This window comes from Cyclopterus lumpus, chromosome 14 (genome assembly GCF_009769545.1).
Source record: "Cyclopterus lumpus isolate fCycLum1 chromosome 14, fCycLum1.pri, whole genome shotgun sequence".
In the NCBI taxonomy this organism is placed as follows: domain Eukaryota; kingdom Metazoa; phylum Chordata; class Actinopteri; order Perciformes; family Cyclopteridae; genus Cyclopterus; species Cyclopterus lumpus.
The window spans coordinates 14,468,535-14,489,122 of NC_046979.1; the positions used below are offsets into that span (position 1 = coordinate 14,468,535).

Sequence of the window (20,588 nt, forward strand, 5' to 3'; positions counted from 1 at the left end):
AGTGTTTGAACAGAATCCTGAGGTGTTATTTATTGAACGTTTCTAATCTGCTGTATTGTTTGGGTTTTGCTTTGATCAGATAAGCAAAAGAAGATCATCACTTTGTCAACATCCAGAAACACTGTAAATAAATGACATGGAAGCAAATTAAGAAACACCTTTATTAATTGTCCAATAAAGAAAACAAGATGTTATGTTGTTACTAAAAGCACATTTTGATCACCTTTAATTTACAACCCTCATTATTTCATTAGTAAAGTGGTCCTCGGTCTCATTACGTTCCTCTGCAGATGATTCTCATATCACATCTGCTATCTACTGTATGTGTAGAATATATGAATTATTCTTCAGCGCTGGCAGGTCTAAAGACGCATGCTTCTTTCTTCTCCTTCTTTATAATAATCGTTCAACTTATTTTCTGATAACGTGGGGCGGGGGAGATAACAGGCTGAATCATAATTTTTCTAAATAATTTAAACTAACCTTAAAAACAACAGAATGCAAGCAAACCTGTAGAAACCAGAACACACATTATGTTTATGCTGTTTGCAGCAGCTTTTTGCCAAATAACAACCACATGTTTGCCACATAATTGATTTAATTTGAAAATATATATTTACTGTAAACATGCCACGATAACACGGCGGGTTGCCACAGCAGTTTGTCTGTGGGTCCACATGTTTGTTAGTGTAGCTGTATATGCAGCATATATATATATATATATATATATATATATATATATATATATATATATATATATATATATATATATATATATATACTCTCATATCACCCAATGAAATATCTTATTTATAATTAATTCATAATTTGTCACCTTTGTTTATTCTTGTACCTGCTTTTTATTGACATGCCCCTGGAATTCAGGGGATTTAGTGAGATTAGTGAGGTTAGATTAAAATAATTCTGTCTCACATGTCTGATCCACACTGCATCTTTTTATTCATCGGATTTGTTTCAGTTTGTGAGTTAATAAACGAGCAGACAGAACACAGTGCATTTTAACACCACAAATGTTGCATGTGCAGTAAGAAGTCACTTCACCTGAATATTCATAAAAGGTGTCAAATGGTCATTCTGTCATGTGTTTGCTATTAAAACTGGTTGTTATTGAATCAGATTAGCAAAGGCTTGGAAAAGCTGCATGTTTGTCAGTGCTGATAAAGACCTAAAGCTGCTCAAGTTTCAAAGGGGCTTAAAGCTTCAGCTTGAAGCTCTGAATCACACTTCAGCATCTTTGTCTGATAGAAGTCTGAACTGGTGTCCTATCCAGAAAATTCTGTTTTTAAATTGCATCATGTGAGCTAAATACTAGCTGCAGTCATACGTCGCCCGTCCGTGGTACTTCTGTCCTCTTGACCCACAGAGATGCTTGTGTAGAGATGTCCACACAAATAGCTCGCTCACGTTCACCCGGTGCCTTTTCTCAGTACTTCTTGACACGAGTAAAATCTATCTGTTTTAACCAAGACAGACTTCTTCTTTTAAAGACAAAGTATGAAAAAGGTCATCCAGTTAAAACATCTATTTGAAGTGAGAACATAAGAAGTGGGCCCAGCTGCACACCTACACCACACCTACGCATTAAACAATGGTGCAACCTATTAAATGTAGCTGCCAAGCAATACATTTGCACCATGAACCCTGGCCTCACAAAATGCAGGTACGACTATTCATATTGAACTTGTTTGGGTAAAACACCCTAGAAAACAACATCTGTCTCTTGACCTTACCCTCTGCCGCCTGTCACTGTCCCGATGGCTAGCTAACATTAAGACGGCCACGCCGAGGAGGGTGCATCTTTTCCTTTTTCGCAGGTCTCTGTGGCCGTTGTAACCGAAGGCCCTTTTGGCCAAAGTCCACGTGGCACAAAAAGGCAGCGGCATTCCTGATGTCTGTGGCTAATCTGTGGTGTCAGCTTGTGTTAACGCCGCACCGCCAAATCTGAGGGCACACGGGGCCGGGGAATATTAAAAACTCCCATCAGCAGAATTCCTCCAGAGGAGGGCGGCTCTGATGAGAGCAAGGGTCACCTAAGGTTGAACGCTGGTTGTGTGTTAGAGACGCTCGTACTGTAACGGTCTGATCCACTGGACAGGAGGTGGGGCCGGAGCAGGACGGAGAGAACACACTTCAAAGAGCTCTTTCCTTGTCTATCCTCATTGAAACCGGGCTAAATGAGCTTTGTGGGGGCTTTTGTTCCTGCTGTTAGACAATTCAGAGACCTGATGGAAGATGCCGAAAAGGACAGGAGGTCATACGGGTAGTTCATTATCTGCTCCTCAACCTGACAGACGCTTTCTGCTTGCCACCCCAATTGACTTATAATGACCATGAGATATCTTTCTGGTAAATTTGAGAAGTCTAGCAAGTGTAAGGTCAGACTGTTCCTACAATTGCCACATGTCAAATTTCACACAGCCATGAGACGGAGACTTTGTCCTTGAGTGCAGGCATTTCTTTTCACATATCCGACCCTGCAGCTTCCTACTCTAATTTGAAGACTGATATTCAAAGAGTGAGACGAGTTTGCTTAGCTGCTCACAAAATGAACCATGAAATTAAACATAACTAATAACTTATGCGAACTCGCTGTGTTTGTGGGTGTAGCAGCGCAAACGGCAGCCCATACCTGTGCTCACCCCAAGCAATACGATAGCCGAATAATTCAGCGTATTTCTAGTTGTCTCAGGCTGCTGCGCAGACATGTAACATGTGCTCTGCTCTCCCCGAGTCCCAGAGGGGCAAGGACAGGAATTCAGGGTCAGGGGTCAGAGAGCCATGTGTATGTGCACTGCTGTAGCCTGGCAACAGGTGCTGTGCAAGAGCCTCTACGTCATTTAAGATTGCAGCAAACCTTCAATAAAACTCTCTAACATTTCCACATTACCATCTGTTTGTTCCCCCTCCCCCTTTGTTTTAGAATAATACTGTATCTTATAATGTTTTTTTTCTGATAGTTTTTGTTGAAACGGTTTGATGTTAAACAAGCCGAGCTGTGACTATAACGTCGGAAAGAGGGGTTAGAGAGAGAGAGTCTTGCTGAGAGGTTGGTAGTGTCTCGGGGAAATGATAGCTCTTTGCCAAGGTATTCTTTTTCCCTCCAGAGAGGCCCGGCCATTCAGCACTGTGAGGTCAACAAGTACAGATCATTACCCACAATGCCCTTGAAAGGGGGGGGGGGGGGGACGGACTTGAATATGCAGGGCTGTTCCTTTAAGATGGTAAGACAGGAGCTGCGTGAATGCACTCAGAGGCAGAGCTGCAGCCAAGATGGAAAGACGGAGGGAGAGGGAGAAAGGGGGGCCAGAGATCCTCTCGGGATGTGGGGAAGGATAAACTTGTGTTGCCCTGCTTCTGCAGCAAAGCTGTTAAGTTGAAATTATTCATATTGAAAAATGATGGATGTCAGTTTGCTGATTGCACCGCTCAGAGAAAAGGAGTCTTGTTGCTAGGAGAGGAGGGATTCAGCCTTCTCTTATTGGCCACTGGGATGCGTAAGATGGTCCAATGAGAGCCGTCTCCCTAACAGCAGTGCAATAGTAGAGCTACACCCACATGCAGACCTGATTAATATGTCAGACATGTTTTATGGGTTAACGTGAATCCGGCTGCATGTATTGAAAAGACTGCAGCAGGGATTTAGTTTGTGTGTGTGTGAGAGAGAGAGAGAGAGAGAGAGAGAAAGAGAGAGAAAGTCTATACAGTATGTGTGCCAGGGAAACATACCACACTAACATATCACACACACTACTTTGAGGTCAAGCAATGCTCTCAATTCTAAAAGAAATGTAAACACACACGCACACACACGCAGTAATGAACTAACTCAAAACAGACTAGTGTAGAGAGGAAATAGGAAATAGGATTCCTCACATGTCCATGATTATCACGAGAATGCAGCACAAAAGAGAAACAAGTGAAAAACGTAACCGTGGTCTGATGTGACTTGAAAGAGAACTGCAGTATATTTAACACACACTGTTCAGTTGTTAACATGTTGTTAACATGTTGTTAACATGTTGTGGATCTCAAAACAAATCTGCCAGGGAAGTTGGATACATATTTTACCCGTCAGGAAGAGAAACTTACATTGTTTTAATTTCTCTGACATGTAGCAATAGTTTTTGTTTCACAGGCATACATCAAACGAACAAAGAATGCAGCGACACACACATTTCTACATAAATATATATTGATAAACTTCCTGTGTATTCTTTGAAGGCGGCTGAAAACTGTCCAACTTGACTGCAGTGTTTTGTCAACGCCCTGCTGCCCCCGCCTGCTCTCGTCTCCTTCCAGGCAGTTCATCTCCAACGAGTCTGAGTATGTTTCTTAGTTTTCTGGCACGTTCACATTATTAATTATGAGTATCTAGCTCTCAGCTGGATTACTTACAACTGAGGTGACGTGGTGGCGTGTGCCTGTCTCAGGACCTCTAGTTAGTGACTAGCTAGTCAAAAGCTTGCTAGCTGGCTAACTAGCTAGATACTCATAATCAATAATGTGAACATCCCAGAAAACTAAGAAACATACTCACCACTCTGACGGGTATCGCCTCCCGTCACCTGACCGGCATTCTTTCTGGACCGGGTCCACGCTCCCCTTCGACTTACTTTAGATGAGGTCACACAAAATATTTAACTAACGGTTAACTAACCACTAGTAACGACCTGAATTAATCATGAATTGCAGTATTAAAACACGTTTATAAAGCACATGTTAACATAGTCCCTAACCAATAGTGCATATGTAAATCATTATGTGTAAAAATAAATGCATGAATAATTGACATTTAAATCTTTTTTGTAATCATTTACTAACACTTTATAAATAATCTAATTAATCATCTATAAGTCCTTAATAATTGGTTTGTAATATATATTACTTAATTTACAAATGGGAAATACATCATTTTAAAGTATGAAAAAACAATCATAAAACGCATAATAGTCAAGCTTATTAATCAAGAATATAACATTTATTACTGTGTTTATTAATTGCATACTAATGAGTGCTTATGTTGGAACAATGCTTTATAAAGGATGAATTACTTTTCTGCAACTTTGTTATGTATCACAACTCTCTTTCAATCACATAATTCCCAGCCTGGTTTACCGTCAACCTGAGTGTGGTGTGCAGGGCAGATTAACAGTTTGGATGTATATCACATTGCAAACTTTTGGTTCAGGGACAAATTTGACATATGGCACTCCTCCAATATTGTTTCATATTATTTTGCCAAACTTCTATTTACTGTGAGTCTTTTTTTTTAGGATATGTTTTTCTTTTATTTGTCAGTTTCTGGTTTAGTACAGCCTGAGCTGACTGATGCTGCATGATCACCAATCAAGACCTGAGGGGATAACTATCACAAGTCTAATTGTTAAAGTTGCTTTGATTAATATTGTTATATTAACAATTAATCAAATTACTATGTGTAATGTGACAAACCCACATGAAATTGTGATTAAAGGTCAATGAAAAAAAAGATATTGTAAGTTTCAGTAAAGAGCTACAGCTGTCGATGACTAACAATATACCAATGTTTAATGTTTAATACCAAAGTACAATTCAGTTTCTAACATGTCTTTTGAGTGCGGCAGTACAGACGTTCTCTGTGGTGTCTGACTTCAAACACCTCATCACTTACACAAACGGCTCCAGCTTACAGAGCTATTCATATCACAAACTAGAAACAAGCTAAAAATACATACTTCTCATGCCACAGCTGATCACAAACCACCATCCTGCTAGAAAATCACAATTCCTGACCTGAGACACGACTGACTGCTCCAATAGATGTATTCAATAAGCTGCTGCCAGTCCAGGCTAAATAAGACCAAAGTTGAGTGATCAATATGAAAGTTGTTGTTCACGCGCTGCTCGTGTATGGACGTACATGGTTTTGACCAGACTGAGTTCAGCAACAGCACAAAGGATTCGGCTCCAATTCAGGTTTTAGTGTAATGCTTGTTGCCAGAGAGAAGATGTCTGTCAGCACTTCTCTGATGAGCAGAAACAATCGAAAAGATGCAGCTCTTGGAATACTGTTCAATGAACAACTGAAGTAGAAAGAAAATAAGAAAATCACGTAAAATGTCTGATTTATCGCTGTAATTATTTTTGACAGCTCCCTTTTGTCTCGTCATGCCACATTCATTCTGTTGGTATATTAGTACACTAATGTATTGATTGTGCAGCCTCCCTGTAGAGAAAAATGCACACTCAGAAGCCAGTGATGAGTTGTGAAACTACATCAATGAAAGTTTCCGACAAAGAAGAATTTTCCAATTAGATTTTTTTAGAAATCACTCTTATTCTAATATAATTGTACCATCTGCAGTCGTGTGGTTGTGACCATCGATAATGCTTTTTCTTTACTTCCAAAAGCCTTCCTAAAACTTTAAAAGCTTAAATTGTCCAGAAAAGAAGACCTCTTTGGTTCCTGTTGCTTTAACCGGCTGTCGGGAACACACAGAGAGTTTTTTTCTTCTCTTCCCTTTTGTTCACTCCTCTATGGAAATCCGCATCTGTTCTCCGGCCACACACGCAGGCAGAAAAGGGAATTGGGAAGCTGCAGTTAGTCTTCTGCTTTAATCCATTGTTTCAACTTCAATCTATTCCCACTTGTTTTTAATCAAGGCCTTCTCTTACTTTTTTCTTCTTCTTTTTTTCCCCCAATTCACTCTTGAATAGCAGAAATGTTTTTATAGTTTTTTCCACTCTTAAGTGTTGTCTAAATGCAGTCGTTCAGATCACAGCCTTTGAAATAACCCCTCTGAGGGTCAATGCCAATGTTTGCCGTTTGTTTTTCAAGTGACGGGATGGGCTGGCGGTTACAGACTGTCCAATTGTGAAAAGGTCACAGGTTTGATCCCTGTTATAAGGCCAGAGTGCCCGTGTTTGGCCCGGCTTCTTCAGAGCCCGTTTCATGAGCCTGAAAGTGGAACGGTTAAGATTCACAGTGATGCAGCTGAAAGCAGAAGAGGCTGCTGTTGACGAGGGTTACACGACAGAGTGCAACACGGTCACTGCAGGAACAAGTTGTATTGTTGCTGCTCACAAACCCGAGGATTTCCTGTTGTCCAAATGCACACAAACAAGACAAAGCGCACAAGACAATATTTTTCTTTCAACTTTTCTTTCTCTATTTGTTACATTTTTATGAACAAATAAGTAACTTTATTTCTCGCTCTTCAGACTGACGGCAGCTGAAGTGGCATCTCATGCCGCCCTCTAGTGGAGGGTGGGAGGATTTCTTTCAGCAGACAAAAAAAGAAGAAACGTTCGCTCAAGTTTTATTGGTTGTTGTTAGTCCTATAATTATGACTTCGTAACCGCAGGGGATATTCTACATCCAGTAAAATTGCTTATCGAACCTTAATGTTTGGAATACTGTTATTATATTTCAAAACTATACGCTGTCTTTCACAAAATGTTTAAAATAGAAAAGACAAGATTCAAACACCAGTTTAAAATGTGTACTATAAATGCAGTATGTATTATGTGCACATGAAACCTTATAATAAACCTGCTAATTGTAATATATGTCTCCAACTTAAAAGACAGAAATCAAGTGCCTATATGCAGTGTCCATGTGTACATTACAGTAGATTGGCTTAAGACAATTCTGAGCATTTGACATTAAGATAATATTTGCATTGGTCTATTATCTGCTGCAGGGCAGTTGGCCTATTTCTAAACTTCTGTGGATAAATCCATGTTGTAAAACAGAACAATATCTTTATTGAGTTTTGACACTTGTCCCGTGACAATACCATTGTTTTGCTCTGAGCATCGAAATTTCACCCCATTTTTGAAAGACAAAAATCTCTTTTTCGGGTGGAAATTTGGGAGAAAATAAAAATTAGAAGCATTTCAGAAAATTTAAATTTTGGGACAAACAGCGAGGGAAGGGAAAATGAAGTTGAAGTGATCAAATATAATCTACATTTTAGTATCAAAAAACAAACATAAAAATAGGATTTATATCTAAAGCAGAAAAAAAAAACCATCTAAAGTTATGTGGGGCTTTGAAACACAATGTATCACTAATCATTCTTTTTTGGTATCATACATTGAGGCAATATACAGTTTTTATGAGCACATTCTGATTCTGATTATTTGTTTGTGTAGGGTGCACAGACAACTTGACAGCTCAGATGGAGGTTAAGTATTTTATTGGCAAGAAATGTATAAAATAGTATGAACTCTGTATTTAATATATATATATATATATATATATATATATATATATATATATATAGTTCAAGTAACAAAATAATGTATTGAAATGAAATGTTAATTTGACACTGTGTTTGGAGCATCATGCAAGTTGGATTTCTACAGTATAATAACTCACCAGTAAAAGGTTAATAAAAGTATAACAATAATAATAATTAATAATAATACAAAACATTATGAGTTTATTGGGGTTCTTAATGCCATTAGCCTTGGGTTGGATGTTACCACAAACCAAACCATTTGTTTAGTACTATAACATATCTGTGACCACACTGCTAGATACCACCAAATCCAAGTCAATAGCAACCATAATATTTAATGAATTCTACCCCGATTCTTTTTTTTTTTTAAATGGCTCGCAAAACTATGGCATACACTACAAACAACGTACATTATGCTGTAAACTGTGCAGAAGTTCCTTTGTTTGGTTGCCATTGAAAGGATTCACAGAGTATACCGCTTAAGATGATGTCACAACAGTTTCACCTGCCGTTGCTACAGCGACCAGCGGAGAGTGAGAACACGGCCTCGAGAAGAAGACCTGGTACCAGAGTGAGTCGGGTCGAGTCGTGCAGTGTAAACACAGCTTAACAGAACGCTGCATCTTTCTTCGTAGAGCAGCAGTACCATCAGGAATATAGTAGTTATAATGATTATCGCTGAATTTGGTATTCTTTGTATTAGACTCATTGAAGAAACACTTTGAATGTAACAGAAACAGGTTTATGCAGAGGCCTCGAAGGTACCATGGAAGCCATAAGCCATATTTACAGGCACGTAGGCTCGTGCCAGTTCTTCAAAGTTCTTTGCATCCAAAACCAAGAGGAAGGCTCCTTTATCCTGGAGAGACAAGATCAGCGGATTTACTAACAAAGAGGACCGAAACATCTCATGACACAAATGGCTCACTGATGCAACGGAAATGGACAGTTCAGATACATGCTGCTCTTCATCCAAAAACAAGAGGGCATACATAAATGAATCATTTTATTTTCTATATTAGTGATGTTTTTTGTTTTCTCTGCTGTCAGCAGCCGCTGATTACGACAGTTTAATTTGAGCTTAAATGCTCTTTTGATCTTGAAACAATCTAAATGAATTGTGTGTCAATTCATTAATGCATATTTAATCTCCCTCATGAATATTGATGATGAGTTATGTGTCCACTTAATACCAAACTTGGAAGAGAAAATTAAGTTGGATTTACAGGCCTGCTGCTGTTATAGATAAATAGTGACATGGCAGATAATAACACTGATGTAACCGGAGGCAGCAGCACTTTTATTTCCAACCTTTTTTCTTATAATTCCAGTTCCTCCTCAGAAACAGAGTCTTACCTGAGAGGGGCAGAGAACCACGGAGAGGATGAGCCCATCGTCCTCTTCCACGGCATCAGGTGACGGCACAAACGCAGGCTCTGACGGGAAGAAACCCTTCTGGTACCAAACCTGAGCTCACACACGCACACACACACACACACACACACACACACACACACACACACACGATAATTATAGTCACAAACAGTGGTATATCGTACCTTTACTAATTTTAAGAGTAGTTGGTGTAGAATATTATACTTCAAATAAACCACAGTGTTCATTTTAACATCTTCATTATTATCATTTATTTGTGTTTGTCAATGGGAGAATTAAGACTTTTATTTAGTTGTTGATCAAGATTTCAGCATTAAATGAATATCTTACGATATAGCATTAAGTACGTTATTTTCCATGATGAGGAGGATTTTATGTTGGCATGAATATAGTCATTGACATAGAATCCTCCTCCCCCAACACACACACACACACACACCTTGAGTGTCTTGTCCTTCAGGTCCATCTTGAGCAGTGAGTCTCCCACCAGGTGTCTGAAGCCACAGCCATAGAAATAACGGTATGGCCGTGTGTTACATCTCCGATAGTTGATCTGAGGGAACTCCAGGCCACCGTACTCGAGGAGGTCGTCTCCATGGAGATCCTCGTGTTGGCAGAACACCTGTTGACAAAGAGCGGATCAACGTTCTACGGTCACTTGATCAACGGGCCTCCATCAGTTCACACAAGCTTCAGTGGATGGCTGTGAACGGAATTTGTAATGATGTGAATTTATTATAACACACTTCAGCGTGGCACCTGTGGAGAAGGTGGACAGCGTCAGACACCTGGACGTCTGCATCACAGAGGATGTATCATGGTGCTCTTACGTCAGCATGTTGGTGAAGGAAGCCCTTCAGCGTCTTTACTACCTACAATGCCTATAAGCTGCCCCACCTGGTGCTATACACCTGCACGTGCCACCTGATGTGAACTCTCAGCTCTACTAGACATTGGCGACGAGTGAACGGAAAGCCGGGGCGGTGATACTGCTGAGTTGATGAGAAGATGGAAGCCAGCTAAACAGACGAGACAGGTGAGGTAAATGAGCCGTAATCAGGAGGGAGGAAAGCAGGTAGGAGCCACGCCCACACCACACACAGAGACAGATAGGGGGGGAAACAAGAGACTCAGTGGACGAGGAAACACAGGGAAACACTGAGAAACACAGGGAAACACAGAGAAACACAAGGGAACACAAGGAAACACAGGGAACCACTGGGAAACACAGATAAACACAAGGAAACACGAGGAAACACAGTGAACAGAAGGAAACACAGAGAAACACAAGGGAACACAAGGAAACACAGGGAACCACTGGGAAACACAGATAAACACAAGGAAACACGAGGAAACACAGTGAACAGAAGGAAACACAGAGAAACACAGGGAACAGAAGGAAACACAGAGAAACACAGGGAACAGAAGGAAACACAGAGAAAGTGTAACAGTTCAGCTCCACACCTTCTTTCTGTTAATAGTTGTTTTCATTATATCTGTTTGTCTATTAACTCTCTTGTCAATTCAGACCCGGTCATTCACACCTGATCATCCTTCATTCCCTTCACCTGGTTCTCACGCCCATCTCACCTGCAACCCATTCCCTCGTTAGTCACTCACTACTTAGGTTCCCTCACTTGCACTTGTCCTCTGCCAGATTGTCTTGTGTTTTGAGACCAAGTTCTCCAGCGTTCCATAGTCTGTGTCCCTGTTTCTGTCTGTTCTGTTCCTGCCGTTCCACTCCAGTAAAGGATTATTATTTGCTTACTCTGTTTCATCCATTGTGCTTGGGTCCCTGGTCTTCGATCCGTGACAGAAACACAGAGAATCACGGAAACACAGGGAAACACAGGGAAACACAGAGAAACACAAGGAAACACAAGGAAACAGAGAAACACAAGGAAACACAGGGAAACACAAGGAAACACAGGGAAACACAAGGAAACACAAGGAAACAGAGAAACACAAGGAAACACAGAGAAACACAGGGAAACACAAGGAAACAGAGAAACACAAGGAAACACAAGGAAACAGAGAAACACAAGGAAACACAGAGAAACACAGAGAAACACAAGGAAACACAAGGAAACACAGGGAAACACAAGGAAACACAGAGAAACACAGGGAAACACAAGGAAACACAAGGAAACAGAGAAACACAAGGAAACACAGAGAAACACAGAGAAACACAAGGAAACACAAGGAAACACAGGGAAACACAAGGAAACACAGAGAAACACAGAGAAACACAAGGAAACACAAGGAAACACAAGGAAACACAGGGAAACACAAGGAAACACAAGGAAACAGAGAAACACAAGGAAACACAGAGAAACACAGAGAAACACAAGGAAACACAAGGAAACACAGGGAAACACAAGGAAACACAGAGAAACACAGGGAAACACAAGGAAACACAAGGAAACAGGAAAACACAAGGAAACACAAGGAAACACAGGAAAACACAAGGAAACACAGGAAAACACAAGGAAAACACAAGGAAACACAAGGAAACGCAAGGAAACACAAGGAAACACAGGGAAACACAAGGAAACACAGAGAAACACAAGGAAACACAAGGAAACACAAGGAAACACAGGAAAACACAAGGAAACAGAGAAACACAAGGAAACACAAGGAAACACAGAGAAACACAAGGAAACACAAGGAAACACAGGAAAACACAAGGAAACAGAGAAACACAAGGAAACACAGAGAAACACAAGGAAACACAAGGAAACACAGGAAAACACAAGGAAACACAAGGAAACACAGAGAAACACAGAGAAACACAAGGAAACACAAGGAAACACAGAGAAACACAGGGAAACACAAGGAAACACAAGGAAACAGGAAAACACAAGGAAACACAGGAAAACACAAGGAAACACAAGGAAACACAGGAAAACACAAGGAAAACACAAGGAAACACAAGGAAACGCAAGGAAACACAAGGAAACACAGGGAAACACAAGGAAACACAGAGAAACACAAGGAAACACAAGGAAACACAAGGAAACACAGGAAAACACAAGGAAACAGAGAAACACAAGGAAACACAAGGAAACACAGAGAAACACAAGGAAACACAAGGAAACACAGGAAAACACAAGGAAACAGAGAAACACAAGGAAACACAGAGAAAGACAAGGAAACACAAGGAAACACAGGAAAACACAAGGAAACACAAGGAAACACAAGGAAACACAGGAAAACACAAGGAAACAGAGAAACACAAGGAAACACAAGGAAACACAGAGAAACACAAGGAAACACAAGGAAACACAGGAAAACACAAGGAAACACAAGGAAACACAAGGAAACGCAAGGAAACGCAAGGAAAACACAAGGAAACAGAGAAACACAAGGAAACACAGAGAAACACAAGGAAACACAGGAAAACACAAGGAAACACAAGGAAAACACAAGGAAACACAAGGAAACACAAGGAAACACAGGGAAACACAAGGAAACACAGGGAAACACAGGGAAACACAAGGAAACACAGGGAAACACAAGGAAACACAGAGAAACACAGAGAAACACAAGGAAACACAGGGAAACACAGAGAAACACAAGGAAACACAGGGAAACACAGGAAAACACAAGGAAACACAGGGAAACACAAGGAAACACAAGGAAACACAGAGAAACACAAGGAAACACAAGGAAACACAGAGAAACACAAGGAAACACAAGGAAACACAGGGAAACACAAGGAAACACAAGGAAACACAAGGAAACACGTGGACACACAAGGAAACACAGGGAAACACAAGGAAACACAGGGAAACACAAGGAAACACAAGGAAAACACAAGGAAAAAACAAGGAAACACAGGAAAACACAGGGAAACACAAGGAAACACAGGGAAACACAAGGAAACACAGGGAAACACAAGGAAACACAAGGAAACACAAGGAAACACATGGACACACGAGGAAACACAAGGAAACACAGGGAAACACAAGGAAACACAAGGAAACACAGGGAAACACAAGGAAACACAGGGAAACACAGGGAAACACAAGGAAACACAAGGAAACACAGGAAAACACATGGACACACAAGGAAACACAAGGAAACAGAAGGAAACACAGGGAAACACAGGGAAACACAAGGAAACACAAGGAAACACAAGGAAACACAGGGAAACACAGGGAAACACAAGGAAACACAAGGAAACACAGGAAAACACAAGGAAACACAGAGAAACACAAGGAAACACAAGGAAACACAGGGAAACACAAGGAAACACAGGGAAACACAAGGAAACACAAGGAAACACAGGGAAACACAAGGAAACACAAGGAAACACAAGGAAACACAGGGAAACAGAGAAACACAAGGAAACACAAGGAAACACAGGGAAACACAAGGAAACACAAGGAAAACACAAGGAAACACAAGGAAACACAGGAAAACACAAGGAAACACAAGGAAAAAACAAGGAAACACAAGGAAACACAAGGAAACACAGGAAAACACAAGGAAACACAAGGAAACACATGGACACACAAGGAAACACAAGGAAACACAGGGAAACACAGGGAAACACAAGGAAACACAAGGAAACACAGGGAAACACAAGGAAACACAAGGAAACACAGGGAAACACAAGGAAACACAGAGAAACACAAGGAAACACAAGGAAACACAGGAAAACACAAGGAAACACAGGGAAACACAAGGAAACACAAGGAAACACAGGGAAACACAAGGAAACACAAGGAAACACAAGGAAACACATGGACACACAAGGAAACACAAGGAAACACATGGACACACAAGGAAACACAAGGAAACACAGGGAAACACAAGGAAACACAAGGAAACACATGGACACACAAGGAAACACAAGGAAACACATGGACACACAAGGAAACACATGGACACACAAGGAAACACAAGGAAACACAAGGAAACACAGGGAAACACAGGGAAACACAAGGAAACACAAGGAAACACAGGGAAACACAAGGAAAAACAGGGAAACACAGGGAAACACAAGGAAACACAGGGAAACACAAGGAAACACAGAGAAACACAAGGAAACACAAGGAAACACAGGAAAACACAAGGAAACACAAGGAAACACAGGGAAACACAAGGAAACACAAGGAAACACAGGGAAACACAAGGAAACACAAGGAAACACAAGGAAACACAGAGAAACACAAGGAAACACAAGGAAACACATGGACACACAAGGAAACACAAGGAAACACAAGGAAACACAGGGAAACAGAGAAACACAAGGAAACACAAGGAAACACAGGGAAACACAAAGAAACACAAGGAAACACAAGGAAAACACAAGGAAACACAGGAAAACACAAGGAAACACAAGGAAACACAAGGAAAAAACAAGGAAACACAAGGAAACACAGGAAAACACAAGGAAACACAAGGAAACACAAGGAAACACAGGGAAACACAAGGAAACACATGGACACACAAGGAAACACAAGGAAACACAAGGAAACACAAGGAAACACATGGACACACAAGGAAACACAAGGAAACACAAGGAAACACAGGAAAACACAAGGAAACACAAGGAAACACAGGGAAACACAAGGAAACACAAGGAAACACATGGACACACAAGGAAACACAAGGAAACACAAGGAAACACAGGGAAACACAAGGAAACACGTGGACACACAAGGAAACACAAGGAAACACAGGGAAACACAAGGAAACACGTGGACACACAAGGAAACACAAGGAAACACAGGGACACACTGGGAAACAGGAGGCAAAAACAGAAAGGAGGAGGAGGAGTTTCTTCCCTCAGGCCATCCGGGTCCTGAGCCACAGGCATTCATCTATACCTCATCACACATAATTCACCGTTTCATTGTATTGTATTTGTACTTTTTGTAAGACTTGTACTAGAGTATTTTTACATCAAGGTATTGCTACTTCTACTCAAGCAAAGGAGCTGAATACTTCTGATTGAATATGAGCATTACTGAACAACTCACCTTATCTTTGCTGATTTGGACACACGTGGCTGCACTGAAGGGCCGTGTGTTCAGGTTCTGGTCTGATGGGCTTTCCCCGTTCACGTGAAGGGGAAGAACAAAGCGCCGAGGGAATACTCTGCTCATGGTGTTGTACACCTGGGAACCACATCACACAGGAACAATACTTTATGGGTGAAACTGGGTTCCTCTTTTCGTCTCTTGATGCAAAGGGACGTAAACAGCAACACCTAACAGATTGTTGTATAAACAGATTTTAAACTATTGACAGACCGAACGCTGAAAGAAGTTCTTCCTTAAGTATTCAGCAATTATTCATTACAAAGGAAAAAGATTAACAAAGCCCATAATGCTGAGCAGTTATTTATTGTTTTACTTCATCTAAGAGTGTTGACTCATGTAATTATTTAGTGACCTCATCTAATGCGTCTCCCGACTTGCGTAGGTTCTGGATGAGGTAGTTGTTGATGGCTTGGCCGTCTTCTGAGCAGCACATGTCGAGCATCAAGAATCCATCTTCCTCGAAGGCGTTGATCTGATGGAAGGTGGAGATGGCTTTGGTGTGGTACTTCACTGAGCTGACCTGCAGTGCAGAATATGCAATTAGATGATGTCAAAGGATCCAAAGCAAGAGGACCCCCCCTTCCCCATCAGAATTTCCATCGCGTCTCCTACATTAGGTGTAATTAAATGATAACAGTGACATCCCACCTCGCCTGATTGCTTGTCAACGAGATGGAAGACAGTGTCCTGCTTGGGATCCCAGTAGATGCCGTCACTCAAAGCCTTCCCCCTCAGCTTGCATGTGACTATCTTCAGCAGGTCCATCTTAATCGGCTGCTCAATGAACACCACGTAGTTCTCAGACATGGCTGGATGCAGGAGAAAGGCGTTACAGGGCCTTTCAGCTGAGGCCATCGCCATGAAAGATGCAGACATCACAAACGAATGATGAATCCAGGAAGGCTGGCTTACCAAAGCTGTGGTAGTAGGAGGGGTGGGACTTGTTTCGAGGCGCAATAGAGCAGAGTATTTTGGCTCCTTGTAGGGTGTCTTTGGCGTCTGTCTTCTCGGGAGGCACACTAATGATGTTGTACTGGGCTCCTGGAATAGCCGGGATCATTTTGTTATATTTGAATATGTTTTTCTTTTTATAACGGAGGATGAGAGATAAACCATTCAGCTGTTGATTTATGTAAACCTTAATGTGGGTCCCGTGGACGATGGGACTGACCTTTGCTTCCATAGGAGTTGCCCATATTGTAGGTGGTACCGTCAGAGTCATAGTGTGGGTGGGCGGTGGCTCCATTTACAGCAATGAATTTGCTCCAGTCCACCTACAAAACATTGTGGAGAAAGACGGCAAGATGATGATTTAACTGATATAACTGAACTACAAGACCGAAGACAGATAGTGTGTTTGTATGTAGCATATCATTAATGACATTAATATTAACATCTACTACTCCATGATGATCATGATGGTACCTTTTCCAATGTTTCTAAGTTATTTGGGTTCACTTTATGCATAAAGTTTGTCTCTGTGCTGACAAAGTAGTCACCCTTGTATTTCACAAAGCTCACACTCGCATTGTCCGTGGGCGCTGTAACAGAGAGGAAAAACAGAGTTACTGGCTTTTTCGTGAAAGTCTTCCTCTGAGAACATAAATCTAATTAAACGTTGCTCTGCAAAGTCTGTAATCTAAGACATGGTGTACAGCACATGGCTCTTCTGGTCCCCCACTGCTGCACATGTTATTATGTAACCTCTGCACACTGCACTTCAGAGGCTCCACCCCTGGCCTCAGTTCAAATAAAGCAAGACAGGGTTTGTACAAACTCCTTACAACTTACTTTCATTTATGCCTCAGGGAAAAAAAGATGATTGCACAATGAGTCAACCCCAGTTGATTGGTCTGAGCCCTCTCCTTTATTTATTCATAATTCATTCCATCCCTTCTTATTCAGTGTACTCACCCATCATCTCAAAGCGAGACAGGAAGCGCTGGAAGATGTTTTTACAGGGGTCGGCCATGGCAAGGGTACCAAATTCTGACATCACGATGCGGTCCTTTTCACTATTGTTCTTGTAGGCATCGCTGTTTAGGAACCGACTCATGTAAGTCACCTGACCGTTGGCGATCTTGAACTGGTGTAGCATGGCCATGCCGTCAAACCAGTGGTTGTAGCTATGAGGAAACATAGACTTAACTTGGATACTTTTTGGTTTGTGCAACAGTACTTTGAGGTGTTTCCAACTCACTGTGTGTTTCCAAACTCAAACTTCCCAGGGCCATTGCGAAGGAGTTTGCCATTGATCCAGGAGGGAATGGTGCCTTGTACTTCAGTGGAGATTGGCTCAGGGGTCTCTTCTACAGAGCGCACCAGAGGTTCAATTGTCTCCAGTCCTGTTAATGCTGAGGTAATGCATTCCTTGGCCTTGCCATTGTCAACAGACCTAGCATAATCTGTAGGAAACACATACATACAATGTCATATTATTTGTACCTAAACAAGATGTACAATAGGGAGATGGCCATCTTTTTAACAATCAAACTATTAGGCAACCATAATGTTTGCATGGGTAGATAAAACATGCATGTTGACTGCACAAAATTATAAACAAGTTAATCTTGTTTCGATTCCTCCCCTGATCAACAAATAAGCTGCTGATGTTTTTTAAATGTCTAATTATGTCAGAGGACAATGTCAGAGAATTGTAAGTACACCGCACCCAACGCACCGTCCTAGCTGACCATGAACATGAAAACTGTGATGCTTTTGCAGCACTGCATTTGGGGAAAAGTTATACTACAGATAATTCCCTCAGAAGGAGAAATAACAACTCTCTCCGACTTTGTCTTGGTTGGCTTCACTACAGTGTTGTCACCCAGACCTGCTCGTCAACTTTTTACCACAGTACTCTAAACTAAATTCCAACGTCAACACAGTCTACGTTATGAGCATGCACTGAATGGCATTTATCCCAGGATCACAGTTAAGGAACAACATTAGTACTGTTGGTAATAATCAAAGGAGCTCAGTCTCACATTGGCAGTAGTAACAGAGCAGTCAGCAGTTCAATTGGATCCAAATTCAATTTGACCATTTATAGGGTCCTATGAATTCCTTTTACTTCCAAAATAAAAGCTTTATTGTGTGTAGTATCTAAAACATATAAATGTGTTCACATAAAAATCCCATGCGATTTGTTCTGAAAAAACACATAGAGTATGAAACAAGAAGAAGCAGCAGGTGTCATTTGTGGAATCTTTAACAAAATAGTTATTCACACCTTAAAGGCGAGTATTCTATTTCCTTATGTGTTAAAACATGTTTGCAGTGGAAGCGCCTAACGAAATTATTTTGCAAGACGGTCATTAAACTCCATTATGAAGGGCAGATGTGGAAATATTGTTTTTCAAGATGCAACTTGATCTATTAAAAGCGTTATTATTGCTCTCTTCACATGTGAGTGATGCCCTGTTTATCACAGTGTGTGTTGGAACAATAACCTTATTTACCGTCAGTTATATCTAGTCCACCATCTGTAGAGAAGAAGTGACTTCCGGCAAATGTATGATACTCAACATTATGAATGTGTACACATCACCAACACTCTGGCCGTATACTTTGCGATTAAAATGCACCTGTACTTGAACTTGATTACAGCATATTGTCATTGCTACATTTTCTCAACAACTATAGCTGCAGTTTAGTCCCTCATAAAAGGACTTGTCGCCTGTAAACTGAAACCTGACCCGACTCGAGTCCTACTGCGCAGTCTGGACCCATCGGCGCGCTCAATTCTGCATCAACACTACACATAGATGCCAATATAGTAATAACCAGAACAGCACTTATTCTATAAATATGTCAAGATAACAATGTGCATGTCCAACATGGTTCTTAGCATGTCCCAGTTCTGCAATAACGCCGCTCCGGAACCAACAGCAGGTGAATAAACGGCCGTGTTTCGTCTGTGACATCACAGTAAATAATACACAAAATAGAGGAGCAATTACCTGAAGTGTCGAGCTTCACGGGAGGCATGTCAGCAGTCAACGTGGATGGATGCACCTACTGCTCTCCAGGTCTGAGTCCTCCTCCACTTTATAAATGCACGACACGACATTATGTAACCTGGTCGTGTCATAGTTATATTGAGCATGCGCAACATGCTTTTGAGAGCGCTGCCCTCGAGATACTGTTCCGTCCTGCCCTCGACTGTACTCAGTGGATGAGGCTCGAAGAGACAGTTCGTGAGTCTGGAAGTTGACTTTTGAGAACACTAAGGTACATTCCTCTGATCATGCACAAAGTATGTTATCTATGTTTCATCATGCTGAATCTGATCAAGTTTGACTGATTACCAGATTTGCAGAGTCAGGTTTATTATGGAGGTATATTTATGACAAAAGGTTTGTTGTCACTGTTGGCAGTCTTAATTCCCTGAGTGAAAACGTATAGACTTAGAGGAACAGAAACATTATTTGAGGTTTGTAAATCCAGGTTCAATGTGTTGGTTCTCAAATGCTGACTTGCAGACTGACTTAAGTATAATTAGTTTTGTGCTCAAATCTGGTTTCATCTATATATGCACACTATAAGTGTATATATGATGGTATTGTTATTAATTATGACGAGTGTGTATATGCTAAATGATGACATTGTCACAATACAATCATATTCTATTTTAATATTACAATGAATTATTTTTAACAAAAACAAAAAAACACAAGTAAAAATATAAATAAATAGATAATAATTCTTCATTTAATTTCTATACGTTTCTAAAATGTATTGTATTTATAGATATGAGATTGGGAGCATTTTTAAATTGCCTCCAAACAGTTCTCACTAGAGCTAATAGCTAACAGTGCAAACTGACAAATTGCTGACAGAGTTAACTGTGTTTATCTGAGGGGTAACGAGAGGGGAATGCAAAGCTAACCAA

The 20,588-nt window shown here is 40.8% G+C and overlaps 1 protein-coding gene across 1 annotated transcript; it reads right to left on the minus strand.

The window, feature by feature from the left end:
• Nucleotides 1–8,309: 8,309 nt before the first annotated feature.
• LOC117742643 (beta,beta-carotene 9',10'-oxygenase-like) lies at nt 8,310–19,766 on the minus strand. The gene is made up of 12 exons (XM_034550199.1): nt 19,657–19,766; nt 17,895–18,099; nt 17,609–17,820; nt 17,120–17,235; nt 16,866–16,968; nt 16,607–16,735; nt 16,343–16,503; nt 16,047–16,214; nt 15,632–15,769; nt 10,081–10,263; nt 9,603–9,713; nt 8,310–9,105 (listed from the first exon to the last, which is right to left on the minus strand). The coding sequence occupies exons 1-12, from the start codon at nt 19,682–19,684 to the stop codon at nt 8,989–8,991; spliced, it is 1,671 nt and encodes a 556-aa protein (XP_034406090.1). The 5' UTR covers nt 19,685–19,766; the 3' UTR covers nt 8,310–8,988.
• Nucleotides 19,767–20,588: the final 822 nt, after the last annotated feature.